Source organism: Ochotona curzoniae, unplaced genomic scaffold (genome assembly GCF_017591425.1).
Source record: "Ochotona curzoniae isolate NIBS_2020 unplaced genomic scaffold, NIBS_Ocur_1.0 scaffold_2453, whole genome shotgun sequence".
NCBI classification, from domain to species: domain Eukaryota; kingdom Metazoa; phylum Chordata; class Mammalia; order Lagomorpha; family Ochotonidae; genus Ochotona; species Ochotona curzoniae.
This window is the reverse complement of record NW_024467094.1, coordinates 24,333,577-24,350,802: the sequence shown is the minus strand read 5'-3', so window position 1 is coordinate 24,350,802 and position 17,226 is coordinate 24,333,577. Positions and strand designations below refer to the sequence as shown.

The following is a 17,226-nucleotide window of genomic DNA, read 5'->3' as shown; positions in this document are numbered from 1 at the left end:
GGAGGTGTATAAAGACTGAGGTAAGGACGTGGATCAGGTCCCTATTCAAAGATGCCACCTGCTCCACTGTACTTTTTTCTTATGTCCTGAAAGGGAGAAGATGCTGCTTTTTGTACTTGCTGAGTCTGTTTCGTCATCCAATTACCATATCTGGTCCTTTCATTCTCTGGAGCTCTGTTTCCAGATAAGCTACTGGATAAAAGGTCTCTAGAGCACAGGACTGGACTAAAAGCTAGGAACAACATTGTCATATTTGGAGGGGGCGCAAAGGGTAAACATCATCAGGCAGGTATACATGTTAATGATTTAGCAGAATCCTTGCTGGACAAGGCTACCCTCTGATCACTTCCATCTCCCAAAGAGGAAGATACTAGCAGGTGGAAATGAAAGACAGCAGATGGCGATACACCAAGAAAGGCTCTGCTCCCCAGAGTCAGCTTCTCAGGGTGTAGGATAATGTTCCCAGGCAAGTCTATATATCCAAAAGTAGGGGGATCTGTCCCCAATTTTTTTTTTAACAACACAGGTGTGGCACAAGTGTTCCCTGTACTTCTATGGCCTAATGGTAGCAGGCAGAGAGGGCCCGAAGCAGCCATGCTCCTGAGGCTCCACAGCAGTGAGAGATTCTGAATTTCCCAGTGTTTGCAAGAAGGACACTGAAGAACAGCCAGCTGGTGGATCCTGATGGTGTCTGGCAACCACAGCCCAAATAACCACACCTGAGGATTAGGCAAAGGGCAACACAATGATGACAGGTGACACCCACAAACCAGATGCTTCCTCCACCTACTCAAGCATACTCAGTTTGGAACTCAGTCCTCAGAGAGTGGGTTAGGAAGGAGAAAAGACCTGAACTAAAGCAGCAGAGTGATGAAGACCAGCTGAAATTGACTCGATTCAGCCAGGCTTTGATGAAGGCAAGCTCCAGGAAATGCAACAGTGGACATGTAGTTCTGGAACCAAGATACTGCCTTCTCTGTGAATACTGTCTGTGCATCTGGATCCCTGCTTGGTTTCTAGTTCCTTGCTGGCACATTTTCTTAGCCTGTGCATGTCTGCTTCCCCTACACTGAGGGTTTACACATGATAAGCCACCTGAGGAGTTTGTGAAAACCCAGTAAGAGGCGGTAGGCTCTGGCCACCTCTGGGCTATGTCTGCATTTCTCCATCGCTCAGTTACTATCTCAGCTCAAAAAGCACACATGGGTTCTTTCATTTGCTCACCCAGAAAACAGGAAAAATATCCTCAGACCTCCTTAACTGCTAGAACTGCAGCTTTGAGTGGGTGGGGGAAATGGAATTTTTAAACGGGGGAGCTTGGGTTGGTATGGTTTTTGTTATTGGTTTGCCTTTGTAGTTTTTAACTCTCTAAACTCCTTTGCTGTCTATCGGTACACTTTACCTCCACGGATGTCACAGAGGTGAGGGAAGCAGGTGGTGTTAATTCCACTGTGCAGTTGAAGAGAAGGAAAAACAAGTTGAGATTTAACAGCCACAAAAATTTTACAGTAGAGATGGGGTTTAAAAATTATTCTTTGGTTCCTACTCTTGGGTAGAGAGGCAACGGAATGTACACATGGGTTAAAAGTACAAGCAGCCAACAGAAAGAGGGTCTAACAGCCAAAGCTGGTGCATTCTGAGCACTGAAATAAATTAACTAGTATTGGAGTATAAAATAAGTGCCCCTGAGTCTATCTGATAGAAACGATCAAATAAGTAAATGGGGGGAAGAATGGCCACATGGCCCTGCAGAATTCTAGAATGCTCCTGAAGCTGCGACAGGCTCGAGGTGGCAGAGTATAAAGTCTCCCCAAGTGTGGGCTGTATGTAGTGACTTTCTTCCACAGGGTAAGTTATTCACTAAGTAACTTACAGTGGAGCAACCTGCCCAACATGACCTCAACATGAGGAGGTCATGATGTTGACTCAGTGTTAACATCAGGAGTAAAAGGTCACATGGAGGATATTTACCCTTGTCATGTGACTAGAATGTCACAGTTTACCTCTGTGAGAGCCCACACACTGAGACCCACCATCAGAGAAACACCAGGTATGACCCTGGTGTTAAAGGGATGCTTCTGTCCAACACGTGACCAGTCCTCCTCCAAACTGTAAGGTCATAAAAAGGAAGGAAAAATCTGAGAACCCGTTAGACAGAAGAAGCCTAAGAAGACCCACAAATGTGGAATCCTCAAAGGAATAAAAACCATGCGAAGAAAACTAAGGGCCTGTGAATAAAACAGCAATGTTAATTAATGTTAATGGATCAGTACTGGCTTATTAGTGATGACTAATATATACATTCCACATGTAAGATGTCAGTAATTACAGAGATGAGATGTGGAGCATATGGAACTCTATACATTTGACATTTTAGAACAAATTATTTTAAATTTCTTCAAAAGTTGATTTGCACAATGAAAAACGTATAGTCAATTTATTGTCAGCTTTGGAGTCACTAGACAAATCTTTATTCTGCTTTCTTGTGTGTCTGGGACTTATTAAATTAGTGCAGATCAGGGGTCCCAGGTTCTTGACTTCAGTATTCACATGCAGCCCTCCCATACACAATTGATCTGATTTGTCACATCATTATTTCCAGAGATTTCATTTTCCCAGATCACTAACCATGCAAACATCACTTTGGTCATTCTTCTGGAGCTTGAATATTTATTGAATTATCCAGTTTGTTTTTAGAATCCAGAAAAAAAAAAGTGTGCACTCGGGAGCCTGAATGCCTTTAAGTGTCATGTAATTGCCTGCCCCTGACTCAACTTCTATTTCTTCTTCCAGTCAAGGAAGATAATTATGGTTCCGGGGTAGTACCCATCTAAATAATATCTGGTCTATAAAAGCTTTCTGTGAGCAACAAAGGGCTGTGAAATTACAATGCACTTGGTTATGGGAAATTAGATATCCAAATCAAAATGGCCAAGCATGTTTTTGCCCACCCAACTGGAAGATCCAAAGTTGGGTGGGTGTCAGGATTCTGTAATGCGTTGGCTTAACTAGAGCATCAAGAACTCCATGTTCCCCCTTTTCTGTTCTGTTACTGAGTGATAGCTTCATCCAAAAACTAACTCCCTGTATGTAGGCTTGGGGATGGCTGCCAGCAAGAAGCAGGGCCCTTGCAAAATTAACACTGCCACTCAAGTCCCCGTCCACCCTCTCTTAAATAACTACCTAACACCTTCTGGTGTCTTCCTAGTCCCAAAGTCTGCATTATGTCCTTCATCAACAGAAATAACACTTTTCATGTTATTCGTTATTTGCTTTTATGTTTACTTGGTTACAGTCAGCTCCTCCTTGGCAATGTAAGTCCCAGGAGATCAAAGCTTTCACCTTGCTTCACTGCTGGTCTCTAAGTGACCACCTAAGGACAAGTCTAACCCTCCTCCACCACAGGAGGGAGCCTGCTAGGAGTGGTCTTCTGCCTCTGCCCTCCCTCCTTGGTGGTATTTTCTTCCTGGTTCTTGATGACTGAGTAGGGATGCTGCCAATTAAGCTTGTGCTGGAGAAAGATCGCAGGTGCTTCTTTGAAAGGGGTTGGGAAGGGGAGTCCTTCTAGATGAAGACGACATCAGCCTGAGTTGGTATAGTATGGGTGGAAAAAAGCAAAACAAGAACAACAAAACCCAGGATTGGGAATCAAAGGAATCTGGGTGGGAAGACAAAAATCTGGCTGGAAGGAATGTTCCTGAAATAAGGAGGAAAAGAAGCAGTGATGGCAAAGTCGGTGATCAAATGGGTGAAAACAACAACATGGTGCAAGGTGCGTGGTTCAGGACCAGGTCTGACATGCTAAAACTCCTTCACTACACTGCTCAGCATGTTAACCCGTGTTTACTTGGCAGTGCTCCAAGGGCTCTGAGAACAGTAATAATTGTTTCTCACAGTATCAGAATACTTCATAACTCACAGAAACATGCTTCTAGATATTATCTGCTTTCGCGGTCACAGTCATTGCGTGGGGTTGGCTAGACTGCACCTGTTCCACAAGTGAAGAAGCGGTGCCTCAGAGCACAGCATTGTGCAACTGAGTGGAGGGGAAGCTCAATATTTCCCCTTCAAGGCTGGGTCTCTGACCTCAGTGCAGCTGGAAAATATGCTAATGGTGTCCTGAGATGGAAATACAAGCAGAACACCTGAGGGTGAGTGGGGTGTGTGTGTGTGTGTTTTGGCTTTGTGGTGGTTTTCTGTTTCTAGTGGAGCTGCTCTGTACTTCTGTACTTGTGAAATTTTCCATACTGAATGGGTATCTTTGGTTTCTGTGTCTGTGTACATGAATAGAGTTGCCCGACAAAGGACATCAAGGCAAGGTCAGGCCCCGAGAAACGCAGGCACTGAAACGTGAGGGTCTCAACGCTCTAAGCTTTGACTTTAAAAACAGAGAAGGAACATTTGGGAGTAAGGAGAAAGGGAAATCATATGCATGCTCATGCAGCTAAGGCAAAAAATAAAGGCACAGAGGAGTGATTTGTTCCCTCTGGGTTTTATGCTCTCTTGCCAGATCCTTTAATTATGCTTCTATTCTTTTTTTTTTCCCCTCAAATTTAATTTTCCCCCAGACTTAAATAAAGAACAGCGGATGCTTTGTGGAAGCCTTGGTAAAATAGTCTTTCCTTGAGTTACTTCTGCCTGGGTGCAGGTGCTGGCTTCGTCTCAGTTGAGTGTGATCTTGGGTCATTAATCGCTTGCTGTATGGTTCAGTCTGCACAGCTGTACATGAGAGCGAGGATATGCGCCACTCCATGGCTCCAGGGAAAAGTAGCAAGAGGAAGGGCTTGAGACGTCTAAGGCAATGGTTTTCTTTCAAGATTTATTTATTTCTATTGAAAAGGTAAATCAGCTTTACAGAGAGGAGAGACAGAAAGATCTTCCTTCCACTGGTTCATTCCCCCAAATGGCTGCAACGGCCAGAGCTGAACTGATCCGAAGCCAGGAGCCAGGAGTCTCTTCCTGGTCTCCCACATGCGTGCAGGGTTCCAAGGCTTTGGGCCGTCCTTGACTGCTTTCCCAGGCCACAAGCAGGGAGCTGGATGGGAAGTGGAGCAGCCAGGACATGAACCAGTGCCCAAATGAGATTATGGTATTTGCAAGATGAAGATTTAGCCACTGGGCCATTGCACCGGGACCCTAAGACAATATTCTCATATCTTCACAGACTAGCATCGTGGGTTATGTAATAATAGACATAATAACAGTCCACAGCAATGTGAATTACAAAACTTTGCTTTGTAAGCCTGCTTTGATCTCAGAGTGAGGGTCATTTCTTTCATCCAGCTATGCTGAAATGTTTTTAATGAGGCCACAGAGTAGAAGACAAAGAGAAGAACTCATGAATCTTATCGGTTAACATCATTCTCCTCCGGCAAAGGAAGGAAAAAGGTTTTTTGAACTCGGCTTTTTAAGAGACAAAAAATATAATGTAAATTTTTAAATCTTCTACAATATATAAGTACAGTTTTTGCCACAGTTAACTACCTTGGCATCTGGTAAGATGTTTTATACAAGGACTGGTGTTCATTCATGATGTTTTATGATTTTTCCATAGTTGAGCTACAGTAACGTCACCAGCAAAAGAAAGGATGACACTCAGTGAATGCAGCAGATGCCTTTGTGTCCTTGCTCATCACTGGCCAGCGACAGAGGCAGGTGTATACCTTCAGTTTGCTAGTTTCATGTAGCGTAAATATTTTTCAAAGCAAAGAGAACAAATGTCTAGTCTTACTTTTATAGGGATTTTCCCTTTCCATGAGAATGCATTTTGAAATGGAACAAACTTACAAAGATAAAATACAATCTATTTTTTCTTCTGTTTCCCTTATTCAAGAAAAAAAATAAGAAAAGGCAGGGTGATAATCATGGAAGTACTAGGACCATTTGCAACGAGGGATGTCTTAGGATGTGGCATCTGACAGCATTTCCCAGAAGCACCTGAGCTTAGCAGTGACTGCCATCTTGGGTCCTTTACAGCCCTGGCATTGAAGAGGACAGGGCCTTAGTGACCCGTGTGGCTGGGAAAGGAATTCAGTTCTTCTAGAGCCTACGTTCTTTCTGGTCCTCCAGTATGTCTGTTGGTTGAATGGCTGGTTGACGCAGATTTCTTCACATGAGCCGCTGGTTATTACCAGTTTGCCCTAACCATGGGCAGAACTCTTTGAAGAGGCCACAGTGAAAGCTTCATCACTGCACCTCAAAGAACAGGTGATCTCAGTGAGTCACTGTTCATTTAAAATTTGCTGCCTTCATCTTGCATTTCTCAGGATGTACTTTTCAAGATGAGAGAACGAGGTGGTCCAGGTAGATGTTGGGTGTTGGGTGTTGGGTGTTGGGAGGAAGGTCCCCTGCAGTGAAGTCTGGCTGGACATTTCCCTTGTGGTCACTTTCAAAGACTTCAGCATACATGCTGATGGTGCACTGGCCAGCGTGGCCTCCTAGCTTCTTATGTTCTGAACACCACTTATGTTCCTCAATGAGTGTTGCCATTGGCCAGCAGGTTTTCTTCATTCATTCATTTATACATTCAACAGACAAGTTCCAAGTGGTTCCTACACGTCAATAAATTTTTAAACATGAGGAGTATGAATACTAGAAATTATTATCTACTCTATGGAACCAATGAGTAAAATCAACAGTGTGATTCCTGGCAATCCTAAATGAAGTGTTCCAGGGGAGTGTGAAAGAACCAGAAGTTCTGGGGGTGATGGAGGAAGCAGAGACTCTGAGGAGGTGACTGGGACTTCAGTGGTAAGGAGCTTTGGATGTGGATGGACAACGGTGAAGGTCGAGCAGGGAAGGCCTCACAGGAAGCAAGCAGAGCGTGTGAGGGCATGGTGTGTAAGGGCATGGGGTCACGAACACCCAGCGGGTGTGAGCAACAGCCAGCAGTTTGCCTGTGTAGTAACAGACGATGAGTCTGAACAGATAAACTGCTGCCAGGTTCAAGAGGGAACCACTTCAGGGGATGGAACAGGAATCTCATTTTAAGAAGAATGCCTTGCTAGAAAAATAGAAAGTAGTGAGAGGCCTGAGATTGAAGGGAGGGGTTGGTGGCAGAGGGAACTGTTAGGAGATATCATAGTGAACTAACTGCGAATACATATGTGTCTTTGCCAAGGCAGTGCCTCTGAAGACAGGGAGGGAGGGAGGGAGGGAGAGAGGGAGAGAGATTGTGATCTGAGCAGAGAGGGCAAGGAATGAAAGGGGACCATGCAATGTGAAGGGTGGATGTGAGGAGAGGGAGAGATCTACAGTAACAGTAATTCCCAGATCTGTGGCAGAAACTTGTATTGTTGTCTTAAAAAAGAAGGATCAAATTTGAGAGCACTTGTTCAGCTCTGAAAATACTGACTTTGAAGTAGATATGATGGAACATCTTGTGGAAAATGCCAATAAACAAATGAGTTTAAGAATCTGGAAGGGGCCCAGCATGGTAGCCTAGTGGCTGAAGTCCTTGTCTTGCATGTGCTGGGATTCCATATGTGTGCCATTCCATATCCCGGTTGTTCCACTTCCCATCCAGCTCCCTGCTTGTGGCCTGGGAAAGCAGTCAAGGATAGCCCAAAGCCTTGGGACCCTGCACCTGCATGGGAGACCTGGAAGAGACTCCTGGCTTCGGATCAGTTCAGCTCTGGCCACTGCAGCCACTTGGGGAGTGAACCAGTTGACAGATGATCTTTCTGTCTCTCCTCTCTGTGCATCTGCCTTTCAATTAAAAAAAAAATTTAAAAAAAAAAAGCATCAGGAGAGAATCTGAGGGTAAAGATTTAGCTCACCATAGCCATCAGCGATATGGCATGGGAGAGGAAGTGGGGACTGTGAGAGAGCCGAGGTGTGCTGCGGGAAACACCAACACTGAAGAAGAGAGCTGAAGGAACTGGTTACCAAGACTGGCAAAGACAGGCCAGACAGCCACGCAGGACACCAGGAGGCAGTCGTGTCAGGAGGGCCAGGGCTGAAGGGAGATGGAGTGAGACTACTCAAGGCTGTAGAGTTCTTTGGGGGAGAACATGCTAAAACATGACAAAAGCTAAAAATGGGGAATGAGGCAAAGATGGTGGACGGAGTGACACACAGCCAGCGCACTCGAGGAAGCCTTAGATCGGCGTTAGGGCTCCTTGCACGAGGAAGGGATAAAGAGTTAAACGCAGAGCAATGTGCTGCTGCTCCTTTGCCCTAATTCCTACCCAAAGTGTGTTTCGCACTCAGCAGAGCAGCTCTGATGAAGAAATAATGGAGAAAGGAACTCAGCATGTACTGTCAGGTCCTGTGCTAGGAAGTCGACGTTAGGAATCTCGCAGCAGCCCTTTGAGGCTGATAGCATAATCCTGCCTTTGCAAGGACATCCAGGCTCAGCAGGGCCCGATCACCACCAGCCTCCTTCGTCTCCACTGGTTTCCAGGCCACAATCTCTAGGACAGATGTGTGAAAAGCCATTTAGCCCTCACTGGCTCAAACTCCCACCAGTAAGTAAAGGTAGCCTTGGGCCAGATGTAGGATGCTATTTCTGTTACCCAGGCATCCATGCAAGCAGACTCCACATAACATGGAGGATCTTTTCTTTGAAAGCAGCAAAGGACAGTCAAGGGGTGGGATGGAGTTTCAAGTTGGGAAGGACAGTTGACTAGGATGGCTTCAACTCTGTCCAGGGCCCATACCATCACCAGTTAGATAGTCCACAGCTCTGAGACATATGCTGGCTCATGTTCATCAAGATTTGTGATCATTTTAATTAACTGTCATTTGAAAGAGAGAAAACCGCCAGCATTCCTTGGGTTACTTCCTAAATGCCCACAAGTCCCAGAGACCAAAGCTGGGAGGTAGAGACAGAACTTGGGACCCCCATGTAAGCATCGGGAACCCAATGACTCGAGCCATCGTCACTGCCTCCCAGGAGCTGGAGTTGGGGACTGAACTGAAGCACTGTAGTATGGAATGTGGGTGTCCCAAGTGCTGGCTCAACCACTGCGCATTACTGAGCATTTCAAATATTTTTTCACAACGTTTCCCTAATCTGCGAGGTCAGTGGTCTTAAAATCCATATGTTAACGATGAATAGGCTAAGGAACATGCTTGGGTCTGGTTAGAAGTCAGGACTTGACTTAGTATTCTGAATTCAGATGCTGGGATGTTTGCAATACCTGAATATTGGTGATTCCATAAGAAATCTTACCAGGAGGCTGGTGCTGTGGCATAGCAAGCTAAGCCTCCACCTGTGGCACAAGCATCCCACATGAGCTGCTCCACTCCTTATCCAGCTCTCTGCTAATGCCTAGGAAAGTAACAGGATGGTCCAAGTGCGTGGGCCCCTGCATCCGCATGGGAGACCCAGAAGAGATCCTGGTTCCCAGCTTTAGACCACCCAAGGTTTGGCCGCTGTAGGCATTTGGGGACTGAACTAGCAGATAGAAAACCTTTTCCTCAGTGTGTCAATCTCTCTGTAACTCTGCATCTCCTTAGATAGATAGACAGACAGACAGACAGATAGATAAATACATTCTTTACAAAAGAAATGTTACCACTGACAACCACCCCACACATACATCCATGGACCACCTTGCCATGCCTTACAGACCTATGTACTTTACCTTTCAATGCTCCTGTGGAAGAAAAATGATTCATGACATTTAACTAATTCATGATGCTTGTGGAAGACGATAAGGATTTTTTCTTCCTCCCGTATCTGGGGGAAGGAAGAGATAAGTGGGGAGAAGCCACACCCAGCCTCCCAAACACCCTAGGATGGCAGAATGGCCACTTGATGTCAACCCAGGGGCCCCGAGGTGGGGCACGCTCCAGGGGATGTGCATAAGTGCCACAGGTTCCTTTAAATTATGAGCTGCTTTGGAGTTCTCAAAGGTCAGATCAGACAGGTAATTCCAACTCAGACTGGCAGAGGGACCAATGTGTTGCATGAAGGCATGCTCTTAGGCTGAGAGCTAGGCACCTCAGCAAAACTGTCTAAATGCCTATACACACTGTTGCATTCACTGACCAGCAGAAATCTGTCTTATGTTGCCAACACACACAAAAGGACAAAAACTCACAAGGTGTCAAAAGCAGAGTAATGGAGCGGGGTCTGGGAACCGTCTAGCCTGAGCAGAGGCAAGAATCTAGTCCTTTATATTTTTTTCCTTTATATTTTATCCTATCCTTTTGCAGATAGGAACTGAAGCTTACGGGGACTGCCTGTCTATTCTCCCGTAGCCAGGGTGTTACAGGCTGTCTGATTCCACAACAACTTGATAAATGGCTCACAGATGGGAGTCAGAAAACACTGGTGTGCTTACTGAGCCTTTCAGTGGGTACCACAGAACAGGTGCAGCAAGTATGGCAAGAAGAGCAGTGCAAGGGACCCCCCCCTCTCCTGGGTGACAGGGTAAGCCTCCAGGGTCTACTTTCCCAAGCCAGTCTATTTTGACATGATGACTTCTGACTGCAGCGAAGGCCTGAGTGCTAATGAGCAATGCGGCAGCAGGAGAAGGCGCTCCTGGTGCTGAGCAGGCCCCTGATGAGAACAGCTCAGCTCCCCTCGCGCAGCGGCTAGAGTGCAGTGACATTGTTTTCTTGGAAAAAATAACATTGCAGGGATGTAGGTGGGAATGGCACGGAATATAAGAATATCCTGGCAGTGTCTTTTAAAATAGCAAAAGCAGCAGAAAGGCATGGGTGCTGTCATTCTAACTTTGTTAAAACTACAAACAAACAAAAACTCCTCAGGCCTCCTGGGATGCTTATTTTGGTTCAGAAGGAGGGAAGTAAGCCAGCTGCTTCCAGGTCAGCTTCATTCAGAGCTTCTCCTAACCCACTTTCCATCTAATGGACACACGAGGAGTGGACTACCTGAAAACACCAAGGAGGAAGGTACAAGTTTGAAATGCATTTAATGAATTTATTTTTACATTTTTTAAATTTACTCTCCCTATCTGAGAAGGAAATCCAATTGGAGAGTTTCCATGGCTGGCTTACCTCCAAAGTAACTGCAACAGCTGGGACCGGGGCTGGGTCAGGTTGAAACTGGGAGCCATGATCTCTTATCCAGGTCTGTCATCTAGGTGGCAGGGGCCCAACTACTTGAACCATCACTTGCTGCCTGCCAAGCTTAGCATGAGTAGGAAGCTAGAGTCTGGAGTGGAACTGGGACTTGAGCTTTGGCACCTCAGTATGGATGTAGGCATCTCAAGTGGTGTTCTCACCACTAGGCCAAACATCTGCCCCAAAGTTTCTTTTTAAAAATTTCTGCTTGGATTAAATCTATTAATAAACCTTTGACTCAGGAATTACACTCCTCAGATTAATGGACCTTAGGCTTCTTGAGTCCTACAGAGCTCTGCCACTTACTCAAACAAGTAAACTCATCAACTATGTTTCCTTGCCTGTAAAATGGTGCAAAGAAAAACATCCTATAAAGGTAGTCTGTAATGATTAAATAAGATAATCTGTGTGACCTTTCATAATATCCAATATGTAGGAAACAACTTGCTTATTATAAACCACAACCACAGAGGCAGGTGCAGTGGCACAGCTGTTATGCCCTTGCTAATAATGTCAGCATCTCATATAGGTGATGCTGGTTCAAGCTCTGGCTACTCCCTATTCAGATCCCTGCTTGTGGCCTGGAAATATAAGCAGAAGATGGTATAAGAGTCTGGATCCCTGCCACGGACAAGGGACATTAGGATGAAGTTCTTGGATCCAGGCTTTGGCCCTGGCCATTGCAGGCATTTGGGGGATGAGCCAGCAGATGGAAAATGTCTCTCGCTCTCTGTCTCTTCCAACCTCTTTAACTCTTTAAAATAAGTAAAAGAAATATTTATTCTTTAAGGATGGGTTTATTTTCAATGGAAAGGTAGATTCACACAGAGAAGGAAAGATAGAAGATCTTCTATCCACCGATTTACTCCTCAAGTGGCTACAATGGCCAGAGCTGAGACAATCTGAAGCCAGGAACTGGGAGCTTCTTCTGGATTTCCACATGGGTGTAAAGTCCCAAGGCTTTGAGCCATCTTCCACATTGCTTTCCTAGGCCACAAGCAGGGAACCAGATGAGAAGTGGAGCAGCCAAAACACAAACTGGCACCCTTATGGAATTTCAGTGCTTGCAAAGGGAGGATTAACCAACTGGACCAACATCTTTTAAAAAATCATAAATGTGGAAAGAGCTGCCTGCTTCCCACAATATTGTTCAAAATAAGTATTTTGAAACAATCAAAACTAAGCGTTGACTAAGCGAGATAGGTTGCATATCCAGTTCCGAAAAATCATGGAGCCACTGAAAAATCTGGCTATGAAAACTGTATAATACTTTTATATGTGTACTAAGTGGGGAAACAGTAGTGCTATGTGTGTGAAGTTTTATATGTAACAGACTATCTACACCTGCATAAGACAAAAACTAAATCTTAGAGGGAAAAGATTGACAGAAAATACATGAAAATGCTTTAGGATGAGTACAGTCAGCCATTTTTAATTTTCTTTATTTCTTAGCGTTTTTTGTAGTTCCCAGATTTTTTAGGTTAAAAATATGAAAGTTGCTTCTCTGAGTTCAGATGATCTGAACTAAAGCTCTGGGGTTGGCAGGTCTGAGTGCTGTTTTCATTTTTATTATTCTGTTTGGAAAAGAAAACCAGAGGGAAGCAGGCTAGGGAAAACAATTTTCAAAACTTGCAAACTGGTGATAGTTGGTTATTTGGAAGAACTCTTTGGTAATCAGTTTTGACTTTTCCTGATGGAGGAAGCATCTAATTCGCTCCACTTCCTTGTCGACTTTCCTGTGGCTGTTATAAATGTTGTAGCTGACCAGTGATCAGGGAAGCCACCAAGGACAACAAAACAAAACAAAAAACAAAAGCAAATTCCTGAAACTCAGGTGTCCATCATCTCTGCTCAGCGCTCACGACAGATGAGAGGAACCTGCTACACAACAAAGCCTGTCTTGTAAAACCCTTGCTCTCAGACTCTTCCCTTCTTAACACCATCTTCCGATGACCCCTTCCGCTCTCTCCCGACATTTTAGAAACCTTTAGGCCTACCAAGAGCTCAGTGCAATGATAGAAGGTAGAACAGCGATGGCTCTGCCTTCCGGGGTCAGTCTCGGGACCACAGAAGGGGAAGATGGCGAATACAGTCACAAGGTAACATGACAGGGGCCGTGAAGGCATGTCGGTGCTGTGGAGTCCAGGAGGGCACCTCTCACCGTGCCTGGAGCCTGGCTCAGAGGGTGGGCACCTGGTGGAGATTTGGAATGAGGAAAACATCAGCCGAGTTAGAGGCTGCACCAAAGACATTCTGCAAATTAGTCATAGAAGTATTCGCTTGCAAAATCACCAGCCAGGCATGTGTCAAGTGGGGTTCAGTTGGGGAAATGAGTCCATTTTAAGGTGCTGGGCATTTCTCAGAGGTTATTAGTGGAAGATCTGAAGCAGGAGACATGGGACTCAGGTTTGATTTTAAGAAGGTGACATGGGTATCGGTATATCCTTTGAAGAGTGTAAGCAGTGATAGGAATACAAATGAGCAAGTGGTTCTAGAAGTTCAAAGCTGTTAATTTGGGATTTTTAGGGTCTTGAGGGTGTGGAGGGAGGTAGACTGGGGATGTGAGGAATCTTATTAGGGAGATGTTGGTACTTTGGTTGCATTTGGCTAGAAAGAAAAATGAATGGCCATGGCCTTCCAGTAATCATCAAAGGATGTTTCAGGGCAATGCATTTAGTAGAATGAAGAGGAGTTAATAAACTCAGTTTGAAATAGACTGAACAAAATATGCCTAAGGCATGTTGGCATTGATTGCGGGAAGGTGACAGCACAGCAGTTTGGTAAAAGTTCTAGAAATTGATGATATGGCCTTGGTGTAGCAGAGGGCACCATTGCTGGGGATAATACATTTCAAGACACTCAGTTCTCCAATTCAATTTGACAGTAGGTTTTTGGAAGGCTTACTGGTGTTTTCTTTTTCATGTCCATGCTTGATCAATTCTTAGTTCACATTTTCTGTTTTGTTTATTTTGGCCAACTCTGGGAATGCAATGGAATATGGAGAATGAGACTTTGGAATTAAAGTTCATTGTTTTGCTTGAAGCAGTTAAATGTCAGTGAGTGTCATTTCCTACCCTACTCCGTACAGAGGATGACCTCAACCACTCTCGGAGTTGTTGGGTTTAGCACGGGATGTTGGGTTCAGCAGAGTATGTATGTCTGGCTAGTAAGAGAAAAGCCTGTGACCCAAGGCCTACAACATTAAATTAGCTAAGCCAAGGAGCTTCTCTTGGTAAAGGCATATCAGCTGTAAAACTTAATATTTTCAGGCTCTGGCTAGCATATTAAAAGCTGAAAATGCATCTTGATGAATGTTTGAGCTGAGTATGGCACAAAAACAAAATACAAAGTTCCAAATGACAGGGCATTCTTGTTTTTGTTTTTTCTTTCCACTCTGATTTTTAAAAAACAAAGGACAAATATATGAATTACAAATGCTAGAGGAACTCAAGCTCTGAAACATGCATTATTATTTTCACAGTCATTTAATTTAGAAACAGTGGAACAAATCCAAGTGACAATTTTATTCTAGTCTACAGCACAATTTTCACACACGTTTTAGTGGTTTTGACAGTGTTGCTTTTGAGCAGACTTCAGATGACTCCACACAAGTTAATATATTAACAATAATATATACACAGTAACACTACAGGCATCCAGATGTTCAGAAACATGCAGATAGGGGCGGTCTGGTTAATGTTGTCACAGGGTGCCTTGCCTACTTAAATTCATTAGCAAGTATCCATTCATACATTCCTCATTCCTGTATAATTCACCAAAATTAGTTCTGGATATATATACACACACAAAATAAACCTCGTTTTAATGCTACATCAGTACAAAATTTCAATTAATCTGCTTTCATAAACTGACAATTCCATTGCTCAACCCCATTCTTAGAAAACAGGCCAGATCAGCACCCAACCTAAAGGCAAGGTTATTTCATTTATTAAAATACTGAAAGAAAGATTAATCAACAAAATAAATGATATGATAATCTTAATATAAGACACTTTGGGAAAACCCAAAAGAATATATAAATACCACTCCACTGAGGCAGGATATAACTCGTGGACTACACACACACTTTTCTACTAACCACACAATGCTTTAAATATTTTTCTATTAAAAAAAAACACACACTCTATTAGGAGGTGCAAAGGAAAAGCAGAAATGTCAATTTAGCATCTAGTTCCACAATTTAAAATGAGTATCAAACTCAGCATGTAAAGCTACATGACAATGGCTTGACTGTTGGGCACCAAACCCACAAAGCAGCCATTCAGTGTTAACACATAATGCTCGTGAGGAGCTGTCAGCCAACGGCCAACTCAACAACACTACCATAATATGAAGAGCATCCACTTCTTGTAAGAGACCCTGAAGACAACACAGCAAAGGCATTGAGAAAAGTTGGATCTTTTGAAAAAGTTATCAATATCAAAATACTTTTCCATCACTGGTAAACCAAACTCTAGGTCAAGTGTGTGGTCCAAAGCAGCACTGAATTCAGAGTCAGAGGTTGGCAGAAAAGTTTGGAAAACTGCAGTTTGTAAAATTGGCAATTTCTCCACACTTAATAAAAGTATCCAAAGAGGTATAATGTTTGTTTGTGGAATGTTGACTGCTGCAAAAATTCACAACATGAATGAGGAACCGCAAAGATGCACTTCAATGAAACAGCTTTTAAAAATTTACAAAAAACTAAAAGTTTCTATTTAAAAAAGAACCATGTTATTCCAAGATGAAACATGGTAAAAGTAGTGTCAGTTCCATCCATGATTCTTTATGCAGCAAATGGGAACATGATGGAAAGAAACTGTTTTTCTTAAAAAGGAAGCGTTGTTTATTGCACTGACTTTGACAACCTGACCTAGTAATTTAGAAAAACCATGTAGTAAAATCTGTAAAATTAAAATACAAAATTGAGGTTTGTAAACATCAGTTGGCCAAGTCTGTTCAGAGTCCTTCGTGATAGTGGAATGGAATGGATGATTAATTCACTACTGTTTGCTGTGAGGGGGGAAATTCCAGATCACAGCTTCTATATACTTTTCACAGTAATTAGATTCAAAATACTTAAAGTCAGTGCAGTTATCTTGTTTTTCCTCTCCCTGTGCAATTTTCAGCGCTTACCCAATCCCAAGTGCCATCACTGAGTTAATACTGGCTTGGAGACCTACTACACACTGGTCATAAGTGTCGCATAAAGTCCGTAGGACTTCGGTAAAGGTATTTCCAAATTGCATAATAATGCACCGCAGCTGCTGTGGCCACAAACAGGTGCCAGATGGCATGGGCAAATGGAATGATGCCATCACTCTTGAAGAACACAACTCCCAAGCAATAAATTAAGCCCCCACAGGCAAGTTCATGAAGTCCATCGGTGTTAGTCTGTCAACAGAGGAAAAACACAAAAAGGGTTTTTGACATTACTCTGGTGTGACAAGCTTTGGAGATAACTCTAATTCCCTCTAAGGCTCCTGAGTTTTTCAACAATGAAGAAGCTCTGTGTGAACAGAATCCTGATCTGTAAACAAGAACCAAACGTAACAGAAGTCTCTCCTGCATCAGTGCGGATTCCCGTTAGGACTCGCAGTGCTGATCCAGCAAGGAAGTCCCATCGCACATCCCACACCACCAAGGAGCACATTCTGCCTGCTTGGCACATTTAAGAAGACTGCAATCATAGCCAGACATGGAAGAACATTTTAATAAAATACAGCACCTGGTTCTCATCTGCCTTTTGAAGCAGCTTCCTTGCCACATAAGCAGGCTCAAGCCACTGCATTTATAATCTACATCTCGGTCAAAGCTGGTTCTCCCCTGGCACACAGAAGCTGCTCTGCAGTGACCACCTTCTGGAGAGACGTGTTCTGTGCTGAGCGTACCGCTTCATTACGGTTGACACAGGAAACACCCAACTACAAGTGACCCTTGAGATCATAGAATACTCCGAGCAAGGTATTTCCTAGACTTCTAGATGTCTCCATGCCTGTCATTAAACGTGAGCATTTCTTGGCTTAGCAGGAAGTAAACAGTTTTGTGTGCTTTAGGACAAAAGAGAAGAGTTCACATTACTCTTGGTTTTCAAAGACTGAGGATTATCCACAAGATTAAAATGCCTTGTGGGAATGCTGAGGGAGGGAAGGTGCCTAGCAGCTGAGCCATTCCCCTAGGTTCCCAAGG

General features: G+C 43.8%; 1 protein-coding gene across 3 annotated transcripts in view; it reads right to left on the bottom strand.

Annotated features, from left to right (window-relative positions):
* MMD (monocyte to macrophage differentiation associated) overlaps nt 1-17,226 on the bottom strand; it is a 73,828-nt gene that overhangs the window by 32,202 nt on the left and 24,400 nt on the right. The window contains exon 7 of one of the 3 annotated variants that reach the window (XM_041000652.1): nt 14,507-16,431. The exons of the other annotated variants lie outside the window; for them this stretch is intronic. Within the exon in view, the coding sequence (XP_040856586.1) occupies nt 16,231-16,431 (201 nt within the window). The 3' untranslated portion in view covers nt 14,507-16,230. Of the gene's footprint in view, nt 1-14,506; nt 16,432-17,226 lie in introns of those variants that run through there. 3 annotated transcript variants of the gene reach the window in all.